The sequence below is a fragment of the Choloepus didactylus genome, chromosome 5 (genome assembly GCF_015220235.1).
Source record: "Choloepus didactylus isolate mChoDid1 chromosome 5, mChoDid1.pri, whole genome shotgun sequence".
In the NCBI taxonomy this organism is placed as follows: Eukaryota; Metazoa; Chordata; class Mammalia; order Pilosa; family Megalonychidae; genus Choloepus; species Choloepus didactylus.
This window is the reverse complement of record NC_051311.1, coordinates 136920540-136943303: the sequence shown is the minus strand read 5'-3', so window position 1 is coordinate 136943303 and position 22764 is coordinate 136920540. Positions and strand designations below refer to the sequence as shown.

General features: G+C 49.9%; 3 protein-coding genes across 4 annotated transcripts; all 3 read left to right on the top strand.

The window, feature by feature from the left end:
• The first annotated feature begins 1617 nt into the window (after nucleotides 1-1617).
• HOXA6 (homeobox A6) lies at nucleotides 1618-22760 on the top strand. 2 transcript variants are annotated; one of them, XM_037836950.1, is made up of 4 exons: nucleotides 1618-2261; nucleotides 3725-3976; nucleotides 9437-9540; nucleotides 22630-22760. In XM_037836950.1, the coding sequence occupies exons 1-4, from the start codon at nucleotides 1820-1822 to the stop codon at nucleotides 22636-22638; spliced, it is 807 nt and encodes a 268-aa protein (XP_037692878.1). In that variant the 5' UTR covers nucleotides 1618-1819; the 3' UTR covers nucleotides 22639-22760. The 2 variants fall into 2 exon arrangements, with proteins under 2 accessions (XP_037692878.1, XP_037692879.1); XM_037836951.1 differs by lacking the exons at nucleotides 9437-9540; nucleotides 22630-22760 and having other exon boundaries at nucleotides 3725-4012.
• Nucleotides 5626-8017, top strand: HOXA5 (homeobox A5). The gene is made up of 2 exons (XM_037836948.1): nucleotides 5626-6562; nucleotides 7519-8017. The coding sequence occupies exons 1-2, from the start codon at nucleotides 5668-5670 to the stop codon at nucleotides 7767-7769; spliced, it is 1146 nt and encodes a 381-aa protein (XP_037692876.1). The 5' UTR covers nucleotides 5626-5667; the 3' UTR covers nucleotides 7770-8017.
• Nucleotides 18902-21064, top strand: HOXA4 (homeobox A4). The gene is made up of 2 exons (XM_037836949.1): nucleotides 18902-19523; nucleotides 20079-21064. Exons 1-2 carry the CDS (start codon nucleotides 18902-18904, stop codon nucleotides 20417-20419), a joined length of 963 nt encoding a protein of 320 aa, XP_037692877.1. The 3' UTR covers nucleotides 20420-21064.
• Nucleotides 22761-22764: the final 4 nt, after the last annotated feature.

Here is a 22764-nt window from a genome sequence, read left to right as displayed (position 1 = left end):
TATCGCGGGCAGCGGCAGCTTACAGGGGATGCGCGTGTGGGCTCCGTGGAGGCCGACCTTAGGCCAGCCCCTTTCTAGTTTTCCCCTTTGGGAGGAAGGAAGAGGAGGAAATAAATCGAAAAAGAAGGAAGCGATCAAGGAAGTCGTTGTTAGATTTCAGGGGAGGGCATTGCCAACCCCCCTAAATCCTGAACCCCATCAGCCTGCATTCTCCCGGGTTTTACAGATCTTGTAAGCATCCTCTGGAAATTCAATCAAATCGTACCAATGGTCTTTCTTCAGCCACCACAGAACTGAGGATTTTAAGGCTAATTCAAGGGGTTTTACAAGCCCAACAAAACACTGCCGTAAAAATGCCACAGGAAGGATACCACATTTTACAAAATGAGATTGATCCGTGTGCTGTAAAAGTCAACTCTCTCCAAGGCACACCTCGCAGGCGAGAGCGAGCAGCGCAGGACATGCTTTTCATGTGCTGTCTGGGGACAGCCCAGCCTGGGACAGCAGTAAAAGCAGTTCAGAGGATTTCTGGAGCCGGTGAGATCACTGTTCCCGCTTCTGGAATGACCGCGGGTAGCGGACCCCTAAGCCAGTCCCAGGAAGGATAGGAGGGAGGGCACTCCCAGGAAAGTGTGGGCCGTCAGGCACCCCGGAAACTAAGCCCATCAATTATCCCGCGGCCTTGGGCCGCGCCGAGATGCCCTCTGTACCCCGGTTCAGCCAGGGATTCTGTGTTTACTGCCCCTCTGGAATGAGGACAGAGAGATTCCACATCTAGATTCTGATGTGTGTCAGTTCCGAACAGACCGGGCTGCAGAAGGCGAGTCCCGGGGTGCCGGGCAGGGGAGCAGGTCCAAGGGCTGACTTTGGAGCTTGGTATCACTACCGTTCTTCTCCAGACCTCTTTCTTTGTTGAAACCACTGGTTTCTATCCTCTCGGTTCCCTGGATTCAAAGGCAGGACGCGGGGCGCACAGCTGGTGGGGTTGCTTTGAAGCCAGACAGGCGCACGCTTTGGAGGTCAGCCTGTCGGGACCCACACCAGAAGTGTTGTACGTGGGAGAAGGGGGTTGCCCGTTGAGTCGCGTCCTGTTCCGGGCAAGTGGGCCTTCCCCTCTCCGCGGCGAGGCCCAGGCCCCTGGTGGGCGTGGAGAGTGGGAGAAGGAGGGGACGCACAGATTCCCCAAGGCGAAGGAATGAGAAGCAGGGAGTGAAGGCCTGGTTTCTCAGAGCCCCCTCTCCAGCTCAGGAACCAGGGTAGGGGCGCCCAGGGGAGGGGTAATTTAGGGCCATGCCGGAAGGGCAGGCTGGTTGGGAGCAAAGCTAACCTTGTCACCTCCCCTCCCGGCGCGGGGCTGTCAGGTATCCTGTTTAGAAGAAAATAACGGCAAAATCCAGCAAGGCAAAAAAGGGAAGAAGCAAGATTGGGCCTGGAGAGGCCTCTGCAGCCGTCCCGGCTCTAGTGTCCTTACTCGGACCTGATCTGCGCGCCCCTGCCCGGGAGGTGCCCGCCGCTGGCGTTCGGGGAGAGAGCCGGACCGGCTGGCTGTGTGCGCCCATTAATCTGCCCGGCGGACGGCGGGCGGGCGGGCGGGCGGGCTGGGGGCTGTTTGTAACTTTGCTGCCTCGGTCGCCGCGGTCCCCGGGGAGCGGGCTCCGGCGCTCGCTCCCATTGGCCGCCGCCGCGTCAGCTGGTGCGATTTGCTGCTGTCGCTTTTGGCGTTCGGCCATCCAGAAACAAACCAGTTCGATGACTACTAATAGTTATAGCCAGATGTACTAATACACAACAAATCACAGTCCTGCAGAGGGACGCGCAAATGAGTTCCTATTTTGTGAATCCCACTTTCCCCGGGAGCCTGCCCAGCGGCCAGGACTCCTTCCTGGGCCAGCTGCCCCTCTACCCGGCCGGCTATGACACGCTGAGGCCCTTCCCGGCCTCGTACGGGGCGTCGAGCCTCCCGGACAAGACGTACACCTCACCTTGTTTCTACCAACAGTCCAACTCCGTTTTGGCCTGCAACCGGGCGTCCTATGAGTACGGGGCCTCGTGTTTCTATTCTGATAAGGACCTCAGTGGCGCCTCGCCCTCGGGCAGTGGCAAGCAGAGGGGCCCCGGGGACTACCTGCACTTTTCTCCCGAACAGCAGTACAAACCCGACAGCAGCAGCGTGCAGGGCAAAGCCCTCCATGAGGAAGGCACCGACCGGAAGTACACGAGTCCTGTTTACCCCTGGATGCAGCGGATGAACTCCTGCGCGGGTAAGGCATTTCCCTGCAGTAACCCTGCTCCCCCACCCCCACCCCAAGGGAGTGGAGGGAGAGAGGGAAAGGGGCAGGTAAAGAAGGAAGGAAGGAGAAGGAAATGGAAAAAGTAAGAGAAGTGGAAATAGAGAGAAAGGAAGGGGGAAAGAATGAACAAAGTTTCTTTGGCTTTTTAAAGAGACTACCAAAAAAAAAAAATTTCCAATGGGCAATAATGCTGTGGCAAGAGCAGGCAGGGCACTAGTGTCCGTATAATGTGCACCTTAGGAGAAGGGGGGGTGTCACTGCCATGCTATGTGAGACCCGTGTCAGGAGCAACCTGAAGAGAGAAGGAAGACAGGGAACTGGATGGAAGGGATCACCTGCTCACTCTGCACCTTGGTTAACACCCTGTTCAGATTCCCCAGCGGAGAGCCCCTTCCACAGGACATCAGTGATAACTCCCCTTCAACCCCAAGCCTCTCTCCTTTCTGCCCTTCAGAAACCCAAATAGATAGAGGCCTCCATCTGGACTCTTCCAGTGTATCCCCAAAGCCACATCCCCAATCTTAGGTTTCTCTCTCTCTCTCTCTCTCTCTCTCTCTCTCTTTCTCTCTCTCTCTCTCTCTCATCTCCCTCCCCTCCTCCCACTTCCACTCAACTGCTCACTCATAGCTAACTTCTGCTTCCTTCTAAACCCCTGCTTGAGCCTCACACACAAGGCTTGGAGGGAGCCTCCCCACTCATGGGCCTCTTTGGCACATAACATACAACACAGCAGTCCTACATTTCCAGAAACCCCAGACTGCCCCCGCTCCATCTTTTTTGCCCCTGGTTTCAAAAAACTCCACAGGAAATCCTCTTGCCCTTGGACCAGGAAAGACCCTAATGTAGATTTTTAAATTTAGTTACGGTGTTTTGTTTTAAAATTCACTTGTTTTCCAAAGGAGCTCAGCGTTTCTCAGAGGGGCCATATAATTTGGAGGAATTTGTAAGGATTTGACAGGGCTGACCATTTGTAAATTTCCAAGGAGTGTGTTGAGTCTCGCCCTGGCTGGCCAAAGAAATAACCTCAAAGACACCCCTGTGTAGATTTGGAGTATCTATACTACTCACAGAATTGCCCACCCATCTACCCCCAGAAACACACACACACACACTACAACCCCCTTAAAAAACAAGACTTATGTGCCCCAAATTAAGAATGCTCATTCTGTGCTTTACCTTGTAATGGTGTTTACAAGGAAGATTTTTGAAAAACAACAACTTCCTATACCAAGTCGTTTTAGGTGGAAAACATCTCGCTTGATATGAAATAACCTTCTCCCATCCGGCGCGCTTTCAGCCCCAGACATGGTGGGAGAGACTGGAGTGGAGGGGGGCTGGTTTTCAGCCCAGAGTCTCCAGGAGCGGGGAGCGGGGCCGGCTGGTTCGGTTGCCCAGACTCTCGCTTACCCGCGCCGGGCCATTTCTGCCCTCAGGTGCTGTGTACGGGAGCCACGGGCGCCGAGGCCGCCAGACCTACACGCGCTACCAGACACTGGAGCTGGAGAAGGAGTTCCACTTCAACCGTTACCTGACGCGGCGCCGCCGCATCGAGATCGCCAACGCGCTCTGCCTCACCGAGCGCCAGATCAAGATCTGGTTCCAGAACCGCCGCATGAAGTGGAAAAAGGAGAATAAACTCATCAATTCCACGCAGCCCAGCGGGGAAGACGCAGAGGCTAAGGCGGGCGAGTAGAAGTCTGGGCAGGGACCAGGCCAGCGCCGCAATCTCCCTTGGCTTTGCCCCCTTGCCCTCGTCTGCTCCCCAATTTTTCTCCATCCGGAGGTTTCCATAGCTTCAGGGGAGCCCGAAGCTTTGAAAGCGTCTATTTCTTATCCCCCTCCCATACACACACACACACACACACACACACACACACACACACATTCTGAGCGGGAAGTGCGGCACACCGCACACACCCAGCCCCGCTCCCCAAGGCGGCTCGGGGCCCCAGGGCGCACCCCAAATTCGTCCCAGGTTTTTGTGCTAGCGTCTCTGTGCGCCCTGAGCTCTGGGCACCGGGTCGCTGTCAGTCTCAGGGTTGCTGGGGAGGAAAAAGCCCCGGGTCAAGCCCCAATTGGGATTTGGGCGTCTCTGCCTCGGCGCCTCGCCACCAAGTCCTGGAAGGCACCGCCAAATCTGCTCCAGCCACTGGGAAGAGGGAGCCTAAGGGCTGCGGCCTCCCAGGTCGCCCCCAAGACAGAAAGGAGCGCGAGGAACAAAGGGGGCCCCGGAGAGCCGAGTCTCTCTGCCCCGCGCGCAACGGCCAGTGGAAAAGAAGCAGCCTCCGCCGAGGCAAGCCAACGTGGGCGCGGGTGGAACTTTACAGTCCCGAGAGCGACCCGGGTCTTGCAGGCTCCGGTCTCCGGATTCCAGCTCCCTGCCTCCGACAGCGCCGGCGCCGCCACCACAGCAGCTCTCAAGACCTAGCGAGGGGGCCCAGGGACATGGGAGCGGCAAGATTCCGGGCTTCCAAATGTACCAGGGGCGCCCGCGACGCCCGGCCTCCAGCGGGGAGGCCCCCCCCTTGCCTCTCAGCTATATTTGTGATTTACTTTCTTCTTCCCGAGCCCAGGAAAATTACGACAGAGCTACTAGGCATTGCCACGAAATGCTTCCATTAGCGCCTCCATTTTACAACTGGAGGTCTAAGGAAGACCCCAATAACTTGGCCCACGGATCCCCATCCCCTAAGCAGCTTCTGTGGCGTCAGGAAGCCCGGGACCACTCGCTGGGTTCATCAAGAACCCTCCGACTTGGGGCCCGGCAGGCTCGAGAAACGGGACCCAGTGGTGAAGATTCTCCAAGCTGGATACTAAAGCAAATCAAATAGCAAGCTAATGACAAGAAAACCGTATTTACACGAAAGAAAAATCGACTCCGGTCATAAGAGTATGGAATTTGACCTTGCCTCGGAAAAAAACACTACACAAAGCTATCTTTAAGAGACGCCTGTCATTTAAGAGCGGCAGGGACACTGTCCCTCATGCACTAGCACAAACAGAGCCATAATTGTAGCTGCTGCTGCGGGCAGGATTTATTTCTCCAATTGGTTAAATGGCCTCGCCCCTTCCCCGAAGGTGAGATCTGTATTTGCAAAATTCTGAGCTGCCTGAAGGATGGGCAGAAACGAATCCAACCACGACACAAAATAAGGGGCTGAAAATTGGGGGAAATAAAGTTCTTGAAAATAACAAAATCTAAGTCACCATCTCCCCCCAGTCATCTGCATCCTCGCTGGGAGCGCGATCGGCAGCTGACGGTCTCACAATTGGTACATCCTAATGGAACTGCGAGGGAAATGCAATAATTTTGCCATAATGGGCTGTAACCTCAATTCGACCCCGGCCCTTGCAGCCCAGGGTCGGAAGCCGGGCGATGCCTCCTGCCTCCAGCGGGTGGCGCTCGAGTCCGACCGAATGGCAGCGGCGGGTGGCGGGCACGCGCCTGGGGTGCGCGCGCCACCCCTCCCGCCTCCACCCAACTCCCCCATTAGTGCACGAGTTTACCTCTAGAGGTCATCAGGCAGGATTTACGACTGGACAACAAAAGCACGTGATTCGAAGTCGTACCCCATATTTGGGTGCCTACGTAGGAGGGAACCAAGTACATGTCCCAGTCATTTCCATAATTCATCATAAATTGTGCAAGGGTGCTATAGACGCACAAACGACCGCGAGCCACAAATCAAGCACACATATCAAAAAACAAATGAGCTCTTATTTTGTAAACTCATTTTGCGGTCGCTATCCAAATGGCCCGGACTACCAGTTGCATAATTATGGAGATCATAGTTCCGTGAGCGAGCAATTCAGGGACTCGGCGAGCATGCACTCCGGCAGGTACGGTTACGGCTACAATGGCATGGATCTCAGCGTCGGCCGCTCGGGTTCGGGCCACTTTGGCTCCGGGGAGCGCGCCCGCAGCTACGCGGCCAGCGCCAGCGCAGCGCCCGCCGAGCCCAGGTACAGCCAGCCGGCCACGTCCACGCACTCGCCTCCGCCCGACCCGCTGCCCTGCTCCGCGGTGGCCCCATCGCCCGGCAGCGACAGCCACCATGGCGGGAAAAACTCCCTGGGCAACTCCAGCGGCGCCTCGGCCAACGCCGGCAGCACCCACATCAGCAGCAGAGAGGGGGTTGGCACGGCGTCTGGAGCTGAGGAGGACGCCCCCGCCAGCAGCGAGCAGGCAAGCGCTCAGAGTGAGCCGAGCCCGGCGACGCCCGCCCAGCCCCAGATCTACCCCTGGATGCGCAAGCTGCACATAAGTCATGGTAAAGCCAGCCTTTTTCTAAATCCACGCGGCCGCGGAGGCGCGGCTCTCGGTCCCCCCTCTCTCCTCCGCTGCCCTCTTTCCCAGTCCCTCTTCCTGGTCTCCCCTCTCCCAGCCCGGAGGAGTCTCTCTCTCCGACCTCCCTCTCCTTCTTCCTTCTATTTTTCTGCAGCGCCCTACGCTCACAAATAGGGGGATAAAACGGCCACTGGCTGGGCAAGTTTAAACGTTAAAAGGGGGTAAAGGAAAAAACCCATCTCGAATTCCAGAGCCTCGGAACGCGCTCGGCGGTCAGTCCAGCCGAACAGGGCGCAGAGAGGTAGTAGGGGCCGTGAATCGGGCTTGTCACGGCGGATAATTTATGAGAAGGTCTACGCTGGGGAAACAGCGTTACTAATTAGAGCCCCCGAAAAGGGGCTTGGGGGGAATAATCAAGGCGAGAGCCGGCGGGCTTCTGAAGTTTGGGGGCAGCAGGGAGAAGAAGAGGAAAGGGAAGAAAAAAGAAAACAAGCGCCCCAAGCATGCAGGCTGGAGCAGGAGGCGGCTCACGGGGCTGGAACTTTAAGAGAGAGTGACCTGGAGGCCACTTGGGCGCTTAGGAAAGGCCCGTGCTTCGGTGGGTTTCTGAAGCCGTGGGCGGCCAGGGAAGGCTGTGCCCCTGGTTACGAGAGCCCGGGGCAGGGCCAGAGGACAGAAAGGGTCGAGGGAAAGCCAGGCTTCCCTTCGGGATGTGGCTTCAGTCTCAGATGGGCCGATTGTTCCCAGAGTCCAAATCGTATTGTTTTCTCTCTAGAAAGGAAGAGGGAAGGAAATTCGGGAGGGGTGGGCTGGTGGGGTAGGACTTGTTGAGCCTTTCGCCCCTGTTCCCTATTCAGGACCCTGGCTCAGCCAGCTGGCGGACATTGGAAGCTAGGGACTGAGGAGTTGGTGGCTAAACCGCTGACTTTTCTGTTGCAGACAACATAGGCGGCCCGGAAGGCAAAAGGGCCCGGACGGCCTACACCCGCTACCAGACCCTGGAGCTGGAGAAGGAGTTCCACTTCAACCGCTACCTGACCCGCCGAAGAAGGATTGAAATAGCACATGCTCTTTGCCTCTCTGAGAGACAAATTAAAATCTGGTTCCAAAACCGGAGAATGAAGTGGAAAAAAGATAATAAGCTGAAAAGCATGAGCATGGCGGCGGCGGGAGGGGCCTTCCGCCCCTGAGTATTTGAGCGTTTAAAGTACTGAGCAGTATTAGCGGATCCCGCATAGTGTCAGTACTAAGGTGACTTTCTGAAACTCCCTTGTGTTCCTTCTGTGAAGAAGCCCTGTTCTTGTTGCCCTAATTCATCTTTTAATCATGAGCCTGTTTATTGCCATTATAGCGCCTGTATAAGTAGATCTGCTTTCTGTTCATCTCTTTGTCCTGAATGGCTTTGTCTTGGAAAAAAAAATAGATGTTTTAACTTATTTATATGAAGCAAGCTGTGTTACTTGAAGTAACTATAACAGAAAAAGAAAGAGAAAAAACACACAAAAAAGTCCCCCTTCGACCTTGTTTAGTGCCAATGTTGTGTGTTGCACTCGAGTTGTTTAACTGTGCATGTGTGTGGAAGTGTTCCTGTCTCAATAGCTCCAAGCTGTTAAAGATATTTTTATTCAAACTACCTATATTCCCTGTATAATTAATGCTGTTGTAGAGGTGACTTGATGAGACACAACTTAACTTGTTCGACGTGTAGTGACTAGTGACTGTGACGAAACTGTGACTCTGAGCGGTGTGTCCCTGCGTGCCTTTGTAGGACCCTTTGCACGAACTCTGGAAGTGGCTCTTATAAGCGCAGCTTCAGTGATGTATGTTTTTGTGAACAAAGTTACAAATATTGTCCAAGTCTGGCTGTTTAAGCAAACTGTGATCCAGCTTTTTTTTTTTTTTTTTTTTTTTTTTTTTTTTTTTTTTATTTGTTTTTAAGGAAAAAATACTGACTGGAAACAAAAAATAAACTTTCTATTGTAAGTTCTCTTGGTCTGGTTTGTGCCAAATAGCAAGCGGTCAGCAAGTGGCTCCTTCTGCTTTTCTGCCTCCCTGTCCAGTCCTGGAAGCTGGTGAGTCTGAGGCTACCTGAGCAGCCTGCCTTTGCAAGGAGGCCTCAGACCAACACCCTGACCCATGCCTCTCCATCAGAAAGTTCAGGATAAAAGGTGGGAAAAGGCTGCAGGCCGTTCCAAAGCCTGAGTCCATCCAGCCCATATCTGAGCAAAGCAAGTTAATTTGCTGGTACAAAAAGGAGAGAAAAGAGGGAAAAAAGGAGAAAAAGTCTAGGGCTTTGTTAGTGGTCCTCCAGGCCCATACAGGTCCTGCCTCTCTCCTAAGGGGGTCCTGGGCCTCCACTTAACTGGAGAGGCTACTATGCCAGGTTGTGACCCCAAACCATCTGCCCCTAACCCACCCCAGCACCCCTTCCCCACGCCTGGCTCTGAACCCAGTTGGCTTCTTTTGCTACAATTAATTTGCTAAATTAATGGAAGGTTACTTACCCCATCCTAGCTCGATTGGGAAACTCCTCAGAGCGGCTAAAGTGCAACTAGAGATTTGCACATTTACCGACTGCTTACACTGATGCCGTCTTTCCTTTTAAAAGTTATAAAACAGTAAACTTTATAAGCCCCAGTTCCGGCTATATGACATTTGGGTGCCAAATGAATAGGGTTTTGTCTATGAATTAGATCGTAAAATCATCCATAGCACAGACAGATCGGCTCACTGGCTATAAAACGTCACGTGGGGCCATTAAAGTAAGTTTTATGGTTTTGGGGAGTTGACATCCAACATTATATACCACATAACATATAATCTCACTGACGCTGGACTCCATTTGACTCTTTTGCAGGCTACGTGTGCCGCCTGGTCATTCAAATAGTCAATTTTAGGTCCAGAAGTGTCCAAACCACAAGTTCTCAAAACTCTCTGAAAAATGGCTTCCTCCGAGTTAAGGTAAGCTCTCCTCCTGAGCGCTTTCAAGTTTATTTGTACTCTGAAAACTTTCTTCCTCACTCGTTCTTTTTCTCTCTGGTTCAGTAACTCTGGAGCTGCCTCTGAATTCAAAAGGGCAGAGCAAACTTTTCCTCTGCCCAAACTGGCAGCGCCAGGAGACAGCTTTGCGGAGGCACCGCGGTGGAAAGCGCCTGTGGCCGCACCGCATCTCCAGGCCTAGCTTTAATTGCTGCACAACCGCGGACCGTAATGACTTCCGCTGCTCTCGCCAGCGTGCAAAACAGATTTTTTTGTGCGAATGGGCCTGTGTGTGAGATTTGGCAGGACCGTTCCTTTCCCACCCCCACCCCCCACTCGGGGGCCTGCTCGGGTCCTGGCTTTTTCGGAATCGCGGAGCCCTGCGTTAGGGCTGGGAGACAGTGGGGCGCCGGCTGCGGGAGCAGGCGGAGGCTGCGGGCGCCGAGGGCCGCGCTGCGCTTGGGAGTTTGAAGAAAGGCCGGAGCAGGGCCGAGGAGGACTCTGGCGGGATTCCTTTCGAGACCGTGGCAGTATTTCTCCGTGGGCGGAGGTCATTTGGCAGGACTCAATTGAGGCAGCTGCCTTCGGGGCCGACTTTCAGGCTGGCTGCAGAGAGCCGTAGGGTGGCAGAGGCCAGCGAGACGCGGAGTTGCGCCTCCAGGCTGGGCCCCTGGGTTGCGAGCCCCAACTCAGACTGCTGGCCGAGCTCGGGCAGTGCGCTGGGGGCCGCGGGTCCCCACCTGGGCGGGGAGAGGGAGAGCTTAGCACTCTGTGCCCCGCACCCTGGACCAGGCCCTAAACCTTGTTTGCCTGCCCGTTCTTTTTATTTCGGTGGGACTGTTCTCACCCGCCTGTGAGTCTGAAGCAATAAACTTTATGGCCGGATTTAACTTTAGTCTTTGAATCCCCAGGCTAACTGAAAGGGGTTAAAGCGCTTTCTTTTTTCTCCGCCTAGCCTTTCTTCTCCCTCTCTTCTTTCCTTTTCCTCTCCTTTTTTGTAGAAGTAAAACTTCTATGCACAGGACCCTCAGAAGACAACTTAGGAGTCCCCACTAGATAACATTAAATATTAGAGAAATTTACTGCTCTTCAACATACAAATTATCTCTCTTCCAAACTGCGCCCTAAAGTTTGGAGGGAAATTGAGGTGTCTTCAGTGCCCAACTTGAAAGTCCCCAGAGCCATTAGATTGTTTTTCCTGACACGTCATAAAGCATAGTTTAGGAAAGAAATGGGTCATTTGGCAGTAAGAGATTTCCGCCTTTCTTTTGTTTTCCTCTTTCTGTTTGATCCCAGGAAATTTACATAATCTATAATTTCCAAAAGAGTCCCCAAAATGGCACCAACGGGTGAAGTAAGGTGAAATAAATTTTTCCTGGGTACAACTCCAGCTTGTCCCCAGCCACACCCTCCAGCCCCAAGCTGGCAAAGCTGAGCCACTGGGAATGCTGTGGCCTGTCCTGGGGTCTCTCTCTGGATGGGTACCCACAAGGGACTTAGCAGATTTCCCCCACCCCATGTGAGGAATTAAGCCAAATTCTCCAACTGGACAAAGAAATGAAACAAAAACAGAATCCCCTCTCTCCAAATGCTTTTTGCCTTGGGAGTTGGGTAGTTTTCTGTAAGTGCTAATTGGCGAAGGTATTTACCAACTGCTTGAAGTGAAAATTTCAAAAGCATAGATTTGAAATTTCAACAAACTTTATTGTGCATAGGCCACCTATACACAACATAAGTCCAACAGATGTCCCCAAAGTGAGAGGTCTGAAAAGCAAAACTGGGAAGTTTTTTCAAAAAAAGATTGAAACCCTTCCAAAACTCCCCCTTCTCATAAGGAGTGGGAGGGGAATCTCCAAAGTCATTTTGTGTAATCTGTTAAAATGACCATAAAAATTCCAGAGTCAGGAATATGTGCTTGTATTTTACTAGGCACTAGAATATAAACTCTATTTGAATGTGGTAGTCTTTTATCATTTTGCGTGTCTGTGAGAATTCTGGATTCTTTGTTTTGCTGCTCTAAGTTTCTGGTTCTTTATTAGAAAATGTTGTCTCAAGGTTCTATTTTAGTTACACATTTGGTACTCTTATTCAGTGATTTCTTGATAACTAAAATTAGAAGAGAAAAGAGTGTTAGGAATGCTGTCAGGTTAGTTTGAGTAGCTTGCAGAGAAGACATGTCCCCACCACCTCGGTGGCTACAGTCCACCCCGGGTTTTAGGGCTGGGCAGAAAGGCTGTTTGACTCCTATGCAGTATCACACGACATAGAGCATTTTCCCCATGAATTAAAAAATTCCAGGTAACAAATATTGTCAGCTTGCTGGTTTCTGTCCATTTTAATCTTCACAAAACTTAGGTAGAGTTTAAGAAAGCAGGCCAACCCACATGGAGCTAAATAACTTTTTTTAAAATACTGTACCCAGTCTGACTCATGTGAGTGTTGTTAGAGGGTTTTTTTTTTTTTTCCTTTCTTCTATTTTCATAGGAAACACAGATAAAGAGGATGGCTGGTTGTATGCTCATTCTGTAGATAAGTTATTTCTTGTGCACTCTTTTGGGTTGCTTTTGCAGAGAACTTACTTAGGAAAAAATCTCTGTCACTGAGGGCTTTATGAAAACATCCAGCCTCAGCTGGTGGCAGAAGTATGTGTGTGCACGCCTTGTCTTGTAAAAGGAGAAGGCATCCAAAATGTGCAGGGCCCCGTTTGTTTCCACAAGCTAAAGAGACAATATTTCCTGAACTATAAATATAATAGGAAGCTTCTGGTCACACTTACTTAGGGGTTTGTTAGGGTTTCCATGGTCTAATTTCACAAAATTATGCCAAGATTCCTTTTCTCCTGCTCTTTCCCCTGCTTCATTGTTGGCGGCTCTGGAAGAGCAAGACAGAATTTCCTACCAGAAACGGAGTCATGTTCATTTGTTGAGACGCAAAGAGTACTATATCCAAACAATTAGTGAGGAGAGAGCAAATCACATCTGAAAGATGGGCTACTAAAGAGGAAAAGAATCCTTTTCACTTAAAAGATGCCCTTCTCAGCCTCTCCTCCTGCCTGGGCTCTGAGGTCAGTCGGCGACTTGCCCACCATGGAGAGTGCAGAGTACTGTGTCTCCATCCCTTTGGCTTTTAAGGGGGGATTTCCTTCTGGTCCATGACAAAACTGTAAACGGGGCTCCTAGGCAGGGCTGAGGGGATCAGTCCAGGCTTCCAGCCACATTGGAGAGAGGATCCATAGTCTCCGCCATTCTAAGCCTCCGAACTGGAGGATCTTTGTTTGTTTGGTATTTTTCACGAAGAAATCTGCTCTTCTCCCACCAGGTCCCTTCCCCACAAAGTGGTCTTTTCAATAGTAATATTTGTTATGAAGGTTATTGGGTAATTATTGCGATTTTGTGAAGCAGCCTTTGCTTGAGGTGAAGTCTGTCATCGCCTAACAAATGACACCCGCGCAGTTCACTGCCGGGTTAAGTAAATTCAGGAGAAGATAAATCTGCACACCCTAGGAATCGCCAGCAGAGCACGCTTTAGTACAAGTTCACAGTCAACTCGCCTGCCTGGGCCAGCTCTCCCAACAATTAGGGCTGCATCTTTATTTTCAAATAAAGAAGAAAATGTCTTCAATCCCCATTGCCCACTTTCTTCCCATTTTCTCTGTCCTCTCACATTTGAGGGGTTCCCCCATCCTACTCCAAATTTTCCTTGTAGATGTAATCATGAGTGGTTTCAAGTTAATCTAGTTCCTATCTGAGCACTTTGACAAAAAGAGGTGGGGGGCTGATTTGACAGGAAACACAGTTACAAACACACAAAAATATCCATCTCACCCTCTGTTCCAAAAGGCAGTGGGAGAAACAGGGCACCCCTGAGATCCTAGGGGGCCCCATCCCCCCCTGAGAGAAGAGGCAGGGCTTTGTGTATCTTTGTGGTTAGTGCATTACAACTGCAGGTCAGAAAGTTGAGGGTCAAAAGTTTACGTTGTGCAGCACTCTTCGTCATCTGCCCAGACAGAGTTTGATGTCAATGTTAGAGCTGCGATCTTGACTATCAGCACAAAAGATAAAATGGCTCGGAGTGACGTGTGCATCATGGTATGGACTCCAGGTGAACCCTAGTGGTTGAATGACCTCAATTACGGAGGAAAGGATAGAAAATTCCCCTTTTCGAGAGTAATACATGCTGTATTTCATCTTGAATTATTGCTCCCATTCTGAGGGCATAGCAGCAGGTAAATAGGCATAGATTACTGAAACACCAACACCTTCGGTGCTGGAGAACCAGGAGTCTACTTGGGGGATTGTCACAAAACAGAAACGCACAAAACTCATCAGTGGACTTTTTGAAAAATAATGTTCCATTATAGATTCAAAGGCAAGGGAATGGGACAGAGAATCTCCTTTATCTGAAAAAGGTGATTTTGATTGGCCTGTTTTTGTTTCTGTTTTCGAGTACATATAATGATCCCTGAAGTGTGTGAGAACTGTGCAAATGCAGGCACTTCTTCCAAATGTACTCTTTACAATTTCCAAACATAGAGAATGCTTTTTCTGAAACTGCAACCCAATGATTGCAAAGTGTTCTCAGAGCTGGGAAAGGGAGGGAAAGAAGTGGAAAGGGGCAGGATTCCCCATACTCTCCACTGGTGAGAAAATGATTATAGGCGCCATGGAAATGTCCCTGTTGTCGGAAATTGTTCATTGTCTTTATTGTTAAACCTCAATAATATGTAAGAGAAATGCTACAATCTATAAATAAATAAGAAACTGTAGAGAAGCAGCATTTGAATAGGAATGTGGAATCCACAAATGCCAGGGTCCTTTTAAGACCACTGTGCCAGACTTCTATTCTTAGAAAATACTTTTTAAAAATACGTTTAGAATAAAAGCTAAGGGGAGGGGGAAGAAGCTAGGGAGGAAGGGTGGGAGAGTGGAAGAGAAAGAGAATAGTGTATTAAGGAAGCAGACTGGAACCATGCCTCCTGTGTGAATGGTGACTGGAGAGATAGACAATATTTTATTTTCCATGCATCAAGATTAGCTGTAAATGTTGATGCCATTAGAATCTGTATTCTGGGGGACATAGTTTCCTTTTCTATGTATTAACTTTCAAGTGATCAATCTAGGAAAGATGATATTTTTCTAGGTTTTCCTTTTTAACTTTGCAGATAATACAACTGCTCAGGATGTAGACTCTGTCAGGGATGTTTAAGATCTTCCCAATATATTCTGGTTGATTGGATTTAACGGTGCCAGGCAAGTTCAGTGGTAAAGTAAATATTTCCCAAACACTGCCTGCATGGAAGTAATCAGGTTGTTTCCACTGTGCAATGTGTAAAGTTTTCACTGTAGCCAAGAGCTTGAAGCCAAATGGGGGTTTGCCAGATGAAAACAGAAGAAAGGAAACAACTGTGGTGATTGCTGCTACAGCAGTGAACACTTCACCACATCTGGGCTAGTGAAATGAAGAAAACTGAAACCCCTTTTATTATTACCAAGACAATTATGTGCCTCTTCGAGAAAACCTTTTCATTATATTTTAGCTTAAAAACATGTGACGCACACCTTGGGAACATGTCAGTTTCAATAATCAGAGACACCCTCTTAGCAAGTCTTTAAATTAAAAGAAAATGGAGCCTGCAGAAGTTATTGCTTTTTAAATGCTTGCGTCTTTATTCTGAGGATTCCGATCTTTAGCCTCTCACAGAAACCTGGTCAAAATTCGTATAGAAACCTAATAGGAATTCCAGTCCTTATGCCTGGCTTGTGTTCGTTATTTTAAATGACTACAAAGAAATTACTCCATACAATTAGTTGGTCAACTGGCTGATAAAGTGTTGGTCTTCTAAAATTGCATGACTAGTAAAAAAAGGGGCGGGGGGAGCCCTCAGACGCCATCATCAGGCATTCTGAAATTCAGCTATTCCCGTGTTCACTCCAGAGAAGCGCTCCCGATACAGAACAGGCTGGGGGACTCTCACTCTAAAGAACAAAGGACAAATACAGTCAATACATTCCATAACGTTTACATTTCCTTTGGTTTTCCCTCTTGGTTTTCCTGAGGAGTGACCTGGGCAAAGCACCCTGCTCTCTAAAAGACACTGTATAGACCTTTTAGAAGCGCAAAGTCCAAGGCCGAGGTGAACTTCAGGTCAGCGCGTCTAACAAATATGAAAATGTCGGCTGGTGAAGGACGCGCCTTGTGATTTAACAAAGACTGTCAATGTGTAAGATTAATAAGAAACAAAATGCACACGGTGTCACTGTTCGGTCACTTTGAAACTTGGGACAGGGTTGCATTCAAGAAGGAAGACTGTTCCAAATATATTCAAAATGATTCAAGTCAGATTCAACCCAGGCTGCAAACACTGCCTCCCTCTCACCCTCCCTCTCCCTCGGACTCCCTTCCCTCTCCTCCATCTGGGATGCAAGGACATGATGAAAAGTTATTTCACTTAATGGGATTTTAAGAAAGCTTTTGTTGGGAATATGTTATTCCTGCATGTGGAAATGAGCAAATGTGCTTACCAGTTTCCCAAGAAAAGGATAACGCTGCTCTCACCCCGCTTGGGACTGGAGCCAGTTGGTATGCGAAGATTAGCACACTCCCTCTCGGCTGGATTTCAGGACATCCCATCGTTTCTTGGGCGAGACGCTGCTGGTAAACTTCAGTTAGTTTATGAATTGAGTTAGTGACTTTCTGGTTTTAATTTGGTGCCTTTGGTGTTATGCTAAGGCAAGAGGTGTTTTAAAAATGTTTTTCAAAAGGTTATTTGATTCAATGGAATGATGCTATGGCTTGCAAAGTGAGATTGTAGAAGGATCAGAAAAGGTACTGAGATTGTTTATTACAGCCATAAATCTTGCAGTAAAATGTCAAAATGTCGGTGTGTGAGATAACAGTTGGTGGTCCTGGCTCCGTTTGTGTTTATGATACGAACCACAAAGACAAGTTACAGGCCTTGGGGGATTCTGTGTAAGCCCATCTTCCTAAAGTAATAGAACCACATGAAATACATGAAACACAAGCGCAGTTAACTGGTTTAGGTTAACCATATACAAAATAGTGTTCGTGTCTCGTTAATACTTTAAAATAGAGACTCAGCAGAAGGTTCTGAGGTTAAACAGCATGAGTTTTGTGTTGTAGTGTCCGTAAATAATATTAAACAGACATGGTTAACATCCTAATAGTCAAGGTTGATGACATGAGGACGGGGGCAAGATTTCTTGTTTTTTCTCTCCTTCACGCTTGGAGAGCCCAGATTTGTAATATACATATATAACATATTATATGTCATATGTATATTATTTATATGTTACATATATTTTTCTTGTTGGAGAAAGATACTAGTTTAGGCAGCTGTATAATAGGATAGATTTTTTTCCCTCTAGAGAGGATGTCTAGAGATTACACTCAGCGCTGATTTCTGTGTGCAGCTCAGATTTCATTAAAAACAAAAAAATGTTCAGAGTGCCTCTTGTCAATGGATGGCTCTCTTCACGCACGCACGCGCGCGCGCACACACACACACACACACACACACACACACACACACTTCCAACGTAGAAATTCTCTTTGTACCACTTCAGGGTCATTCCAGTTAGAAAGCTAACACAATCCCTTTTTTAACCTCTTTCCCTAAATTAGTTTAAAGATTGGTCCCATATAATAGGCTTTATGTGGCTAAGCATTAAATGACTATCCATCAAATGAATGTGTTCCAGCATTTAGTAACTCATATGAGCAACTGATATAAATGAAGATAGAATTGGCACTCCTTTTGAAGTGGCTCCAGGCTTAGGCTGGAACTTTCCTTGTCTGCGTTCCAGACTCAGTTGTGAGAAGGCTGTTTATACTGCTCTTTGAAAAAACAACTAAAGGTGCATCAGCTAAAAAAAACCCTTGCATGCCAATTTGAAAGTATTTTTAGAACGGTGACTATGCTAGCTTTCACTGCTTTTATCTAGGCTGAAACATAGAGGATCCAGGTGTGTCTGTGATTCAGAAAAGGAAAGTACATAGCACAAGTAACGCATCAGTATTTACTTCAAAGATCAACATTAGGTGAAATTATTAAGTAATTTATTTGTTAATAATGGTGTAGTTTACCCATCAAATTTCAGTTACTGAATGGCAGGCAACAGTCTCCTTTCCCCCTTTCCGGAACTACTGATAGCGTCAATATGCTAATTTTCAGCAATACAGAAATTGTACATACAATTCTAACCTGAGATACAGCCTAAGACAGCAGCATCCAAAAGAAGAAACATTAAATGCTTAACTGGAAAAGATCTGCCGGACCGGGCCAGGCACGCTGCCTATTCTATCCTTAGCTTGTTTTAGTCTGGAGATTGCTCTGAAACAGGAAGTTGTTGGTTTCGAAGCTTGGTTTTGTGGAGGCATTGCTTCTATTCGCGCTCTCCGGTCATCTTCTCTCTCACAATCGCACCTCTTTAAACGCGGGCACGTTTGGCTTTCACATTGATACCTCCACCAAATGAGATACTATTAGTAAGGTTCCAAATTTTCTAAGGAAAAAAAAAAAAGCTTCTGTCTCTAAAGAAGGAAAAAAAAAAGGGCCTGCCCATCCGGTTACATTGAAATGGCCTCACTTTACATTTTCAGACCCATTTCTCTCAGCTGCCCACCCAGCCACCCCTGGGGCTCCTGCCCAGCTTCTTAACGGTTGGGCTCTCGGGCGGACGTAGCGAGCAGGATGTGTGAAAGGGGATCAGCGGTGAGAAAACGGGTCTGTCGTCCTCGTTCGTTTTATTCCGGACTCTCTATAAAAACCAGTATACCCCCCTTGGTTCCGGCGCCTTTCCCTCCCCCATGGGGAACTTCAGGCCAGGCTGCGCTCCAGGTCAGCGCTGGGCCGCTGCCACCCAGCTATCCCGAAGCCCCAAGCCAGAGGTCTGATAGGACAAGCAGCTGGGCAGACCCCGAATTCCCAGATGTCAAATATGGGGTGCTGGGGTTCCAAAACGCCGCCTCCCTCCCCTCACGCCGGGCAGGACAGCAGCATCCATCACCCACCCGCGGGCTTCCTGATCCGGGTCCGCGCGCGCCGCCCGTCCATTGGTGGGGGTGGATCACGTGGGGGCACGGAGCGGGGCGCGCTCGGGGCCGAGGCGAAACGCGCGCGTGCGCGCGGGGGCGGGGGAGGAGCGGGGAGAACTTTGGTGGCTGCGGGTGGAGTAGGGGGAGGGGCGGGCGCTTGACAGCGGGCGGAGGGGGAGGGCGCCGAGGAAGGGGGGGATGGGAAGCGAGGCAGGAGGGGGAGGGGCCTCGGCAAACCCAGAAAAACGACAACGCGAGAAAAATTAGTATTTTTGCACTTCACAAATTAATGACCATGAGCTCGTTTTTGATAAACTCCAACTACATCGAGCCCAAGTTCCCTCCCTTCGAGGAGTACGCGCAGCACAGCGGCCCGGGCGGCGGAGACGGCGGCCCGGGCGGGGGCCCCGGCTACCAGCAGTCCCCCGCGCCCGCGGCCCAGCACCTGCCGCCGCAGCCCCAGCTCCCCCACGCGGGCGGCAGCCGCGAGCCCCCCGCCTCCTACTACGCACCGCGGGTCGCCCGCGAGCCCGCCTACCCCGCGGCCGCGCTCTACCCTGCGCACGGTGCCGCCGACACCGCCTACCCCTATGGCTACCGCGGCGGCGCCAGCCCCGGGCGGCCACCGCAGCCCGAGCAGCCCTCGGCGCACGCCAAGGGCCCCGCGCACAGCCTGCACGCGGGCCATGTTCTGCAGCCCGGGCGACAGCCCCCGCCGCCGCCCCCGCAGCACCGCACGGCACCTCCCGCGCCCCCGCGGCGCTGCGTGGCGGCCCCTACCACCCCGGGCGTCCCGGCAGGGAGCAGCGCCCCCGAGTGCCGGCTGCTCCTGGCCAACGAGAGCCCGCCGGGCCTGAAGGGCAAGGAGCCGGTGGTGTACCCCTGGATGAAGAAGATCCATGTCAGCGCCGGTACGTGGCGCCGCTGGGGAGGCGTGGGGAGGCGCGGGAAGGATGAGCTGGGGCCCCCTGGGTTCGAGGGTCCGGACGGAGACAGAAGGGAGAGGCCGAGGGGAAGGGGGCCTACGGAGGGGAGCCCGCATCTGGCCCAAGTTGCAGAGGGATGTGGGTGTGTGCGCCAGCCTCTTGATCCCAAACGTGAGAACCTTTTTGTACCTGGAGTCCCTTTATCGGGAGATTTACGAGACGCCAAACTGTTAGGGCAGTAATTATAGCCCCCATAAATTTAATTGCCCTGGCAGAGGCTTCGGGCCATGTGTCTTTGAAGCTTTTCTTCAGCCCCAATGCCCAGCATCGTTCTTTATGGCTCTCGGGTGTTTCCCGTTGTCAATAGCCTGTGAAACATTTTCTTTGCCGTTTTATGTATCTTGCGTGAACTTGGTGTCAGGTTATTATATAATGATGATGTCCAATTGCTTTTCCCCACCCCACCTTATCTCTCCTCCTTTCCCTTTCTTCTCCACTCCCTCTTCTTCGGCCTTCTCCTCCCGGGTGCTGGGCATTCAGTCAACCCCAGTTATAACGGAGGGGAGCCCAAACGCTCTCGCACCGCCTATACCCGGCAGCAGGTCTTGGAGCTGGAGAAGGAGTTCCACTTTAACCGCTACCTGACCCGCCGGCGCCGCATCGAGATCGCCCACACGCTCTGCTTGTCTGAGCGCCAGGTCAAGATCTGGTTTCAGAACCGGAGGATGAAGTGGAAGAAAGATCACAAACTGCCCAACACCAAGATGCGCTCCTCCAACTCAGCCTCGGCCTCTGCAGGCCCGCCAGGGAAAGCACAAACTCAGAGCCCGCACCCCCATCCCCACCCTGGCGCCTCCACACCCATTCCCTCCTCCATGTAATCTTCTAGAGACCTAGACCAGTTTCTCCCCCTTATCTGCTTTTCTCTTCTCTTCTCCCTCTTTCCCCATTCCCCCAGCCCCACCCGGAGTCTGGACCATAACAGACGCCAAAACAAAACCCAACTTGGTGAAAAGGATAACAAAAAAGAAGACTTTATTTCGGTAAGAGTGTGTACTGGTCACCACCCAAGAAAGGACAGCGGGCCAGGATGCTGGCTGGTGGAGCTACCTGCTGGTCTGAATAAGGCTGCCAGGTTTGTGTACCAGAGAAGGACTTGGCATCAAATCTCTTGAGATGGCTGAAGTAAACCAGACAGCCCATGCTGACTAGGGACAGGTACATGTATATTTGTTGCAAGCAGAAGAAAACAGATCCTTTCTCCACCTCCTTTATTTCCTCTTCCCCTTTTAAGGCAGCTCATACAATCTTATGTTGAACTGAATAAATGAGCAGACATTGTGGACCTCATAACATTATTTAATTCTCAAAATGTATAAACCTTGATGGTAGATGTGACAAGTTAGTTTCCCTTCCTTGCATTTATTTAAAATATTGTTATAGAGATATTGTTGTCTTATCCCGGGGCACATTCTCGGGGGTGAGAGGGGTGCATTGGGACCCATGTGCAACTGTACAAATTGTGGTGTGGCTATATAGAGAGCCATGTGTTAAGAATAAACTCTGTTTAAAAAAAAACATTAAAAATCTAAAACAGATTTGTGTCTTTCCTATGCTTTTCATTTTTTTTAAAAAAAGCAAAAAACTAAAAGTCCTCTGGATTGAGATTGTTGACCTTGCACATTAAAATCTGGTAGATGACTTGCCTTGTGTTCACTTGGATTCCGACTGCTTGCATAATCTGTGTGTGTGTTGTCAACTTGAGCTCAACTCTTGTCAAGCGTGGCCCACTGTGGGAAAAGTTCCAAGGAGAAGAAGGCTCTTGAGGTCTGAGAGGGCTCCTCTTCTTCCCAAACTTGGCCAGGCTTTCAGGTTTCAAGTCTCTGTAAGGCACAGAAACGTGCCCTTCCCCACAATGAAAGGTGAAACTGCACAGTGCTGCCGGCCCAGGAGTTTCTGCAGCTGTTCTGCACACTGAACTCTGAGCACACTTGGAAAGAAATGGTCCCTTTGGTATTTATTGCACCTTCGCACTTAATCTGCCTGTTTCCCTGAAGATAAAAAATAGTTTGTTTAAAGGTTTGAGATTGCTTTTTGTTTCTGTGCTGTTCTTAAGATCTTCTTTACTAACTACAGCTTGGAGCTTTTTGTTTGCTTCTGTCTCTGTCTCTGTCTCTCTCTGTTTCACTCGCTCTCTGTCTCTCTCTCTCTCAAGAGTTTTCAATGTAATCTGAATTTTCCCAGTACATCCTCCAAAGTTCCCTGTGAGGAAAAAAATAAGATAAAAAACAATGACACCTCCAAGTGCACCCCAGGCAAGGTAGATCTAAAAGGGTGGTTCCCTGCTGGAAGAAAACCAAACTCCAAACCAGACACATCTGTCTGTGCAATCCTAGCGATCTAGATTCAAAAGGTAGAAAATAAAAACTGATCTCTCAATATCCATGACCCTAGTATTTATTTACTGATTTAGACTTGCTGATCAGAAAAGGGAATTCTTGCAACAAGACACAGAAAACCAATGCACACTAGCCCCAGAATATTAGAACTGTCACCTGGCCTTGAATGCGTGCAGTTTTTAGTTCATGTGAAAATTTTAGCCAAGATGGGGTCAGGTGGAGCACTCACCTACCTTTGCAATAACAGAGAACTTTTTAAATGCCATTTTCCCATGATTTCAGGGACAAACACTTAGCCAGAGGTCCATGCAGGTAACTACCTCTCTCGCCTGTGCTCCCCTGTGATACAGGCAAGGGTAGTCAGCTCTCTACCTACAAGTCCTGGACCACTTCTGAGAGGAAAGTGATGGGCACCAGTCTCTGAGAGACCTCTATCCCTCTCTAAGAAAACTCAGGGCAAACAAATATGTACCTGCCTTCCCAAGTCAGGCCAAACCTGGCATAAAGTGCATTTTATAAGGTGTGAACAGGTGCCAGGGATTTCTGGAAGCACTGCAACTGCTGCTGAAACTTATTAACCCTCCCCCTGCTACACGCATTGGTAAAACGAAATTAAATCACGCTGAAAATAGCAATTTTCCCAGGAATCATTAATCACCTCATACAATAAATACTTCTTTGTAATTCAACAGCAATTCTGAAAGGCATTCTCTGGGAAAAGTCTGTGGAGGAGCGAGGGATCTTCTTGCAAATAATGTGGGCTCAGGCAAAGACACAGCATCTTGGTTGTCTGCTCAAAAACTGCCTAGATTCTCCGTGGACAGTGA

What these genes read in the sequence shown, in the direction of transcription:
- HOXA5 (XM_037836948.1), top strand. Translation starts at nt 5,668, where the DNA reads ATGCCTCCTGCCTCCAGCGGGTGGCGCTCGAGTCCGACCGAATGGCAG. An exon ending in CAAGCTGCACATAAGTCATG is followed by an intron (nt 6,563 to 7,518) that starts GTAAAGCCAGCC and finishes TTTCTGTTGCAG; the next exon opens with ACAACATAGGCGGCCCGGAA.
- HOXA4 (XM_037836949.1), top strand. Translation starts at nt 18,902, where the DNA reads ATGACCATGAGCTCGTTTTTGATAAACTCCAACTACATCGAGCCCAAG. An exon ending in GAAGATCCATGTCAGCGCCG is followed by an intron (nt 19,524 to 20,078) that starts GTACGTGGCGCC and finishes CTGGGCATTCAG; the next exon opens with TCAACCCCAGTTATAACGGA.
- HOXA6 (XM_037836950.1), top strand. Translation starts at nt 1,820, where the DNA reads ATGAGTTCCTATTTTGTGAATCCCACTTTCCCCGGGAGCCTGCCCAGC. An exon ending in GCGGATGAACTCCTGCGCGG is followed by an intron (nt 2,262 to 3,724) that starts GTAAGGCATTTC and finishes TTCTGCCCTCAG; the next exon opens with GTGCTGTGTACGGGAGCCAC. An exon ending in AGACGCAGAGGCTAAGGCGG is followed by an intron (nt 3,977 to 9,436) that starts GCGAGTAGAAGT and finishes ACTCTTTTGCAG; the next exon opens with GCTACGTGTGCCGCCTGGTC.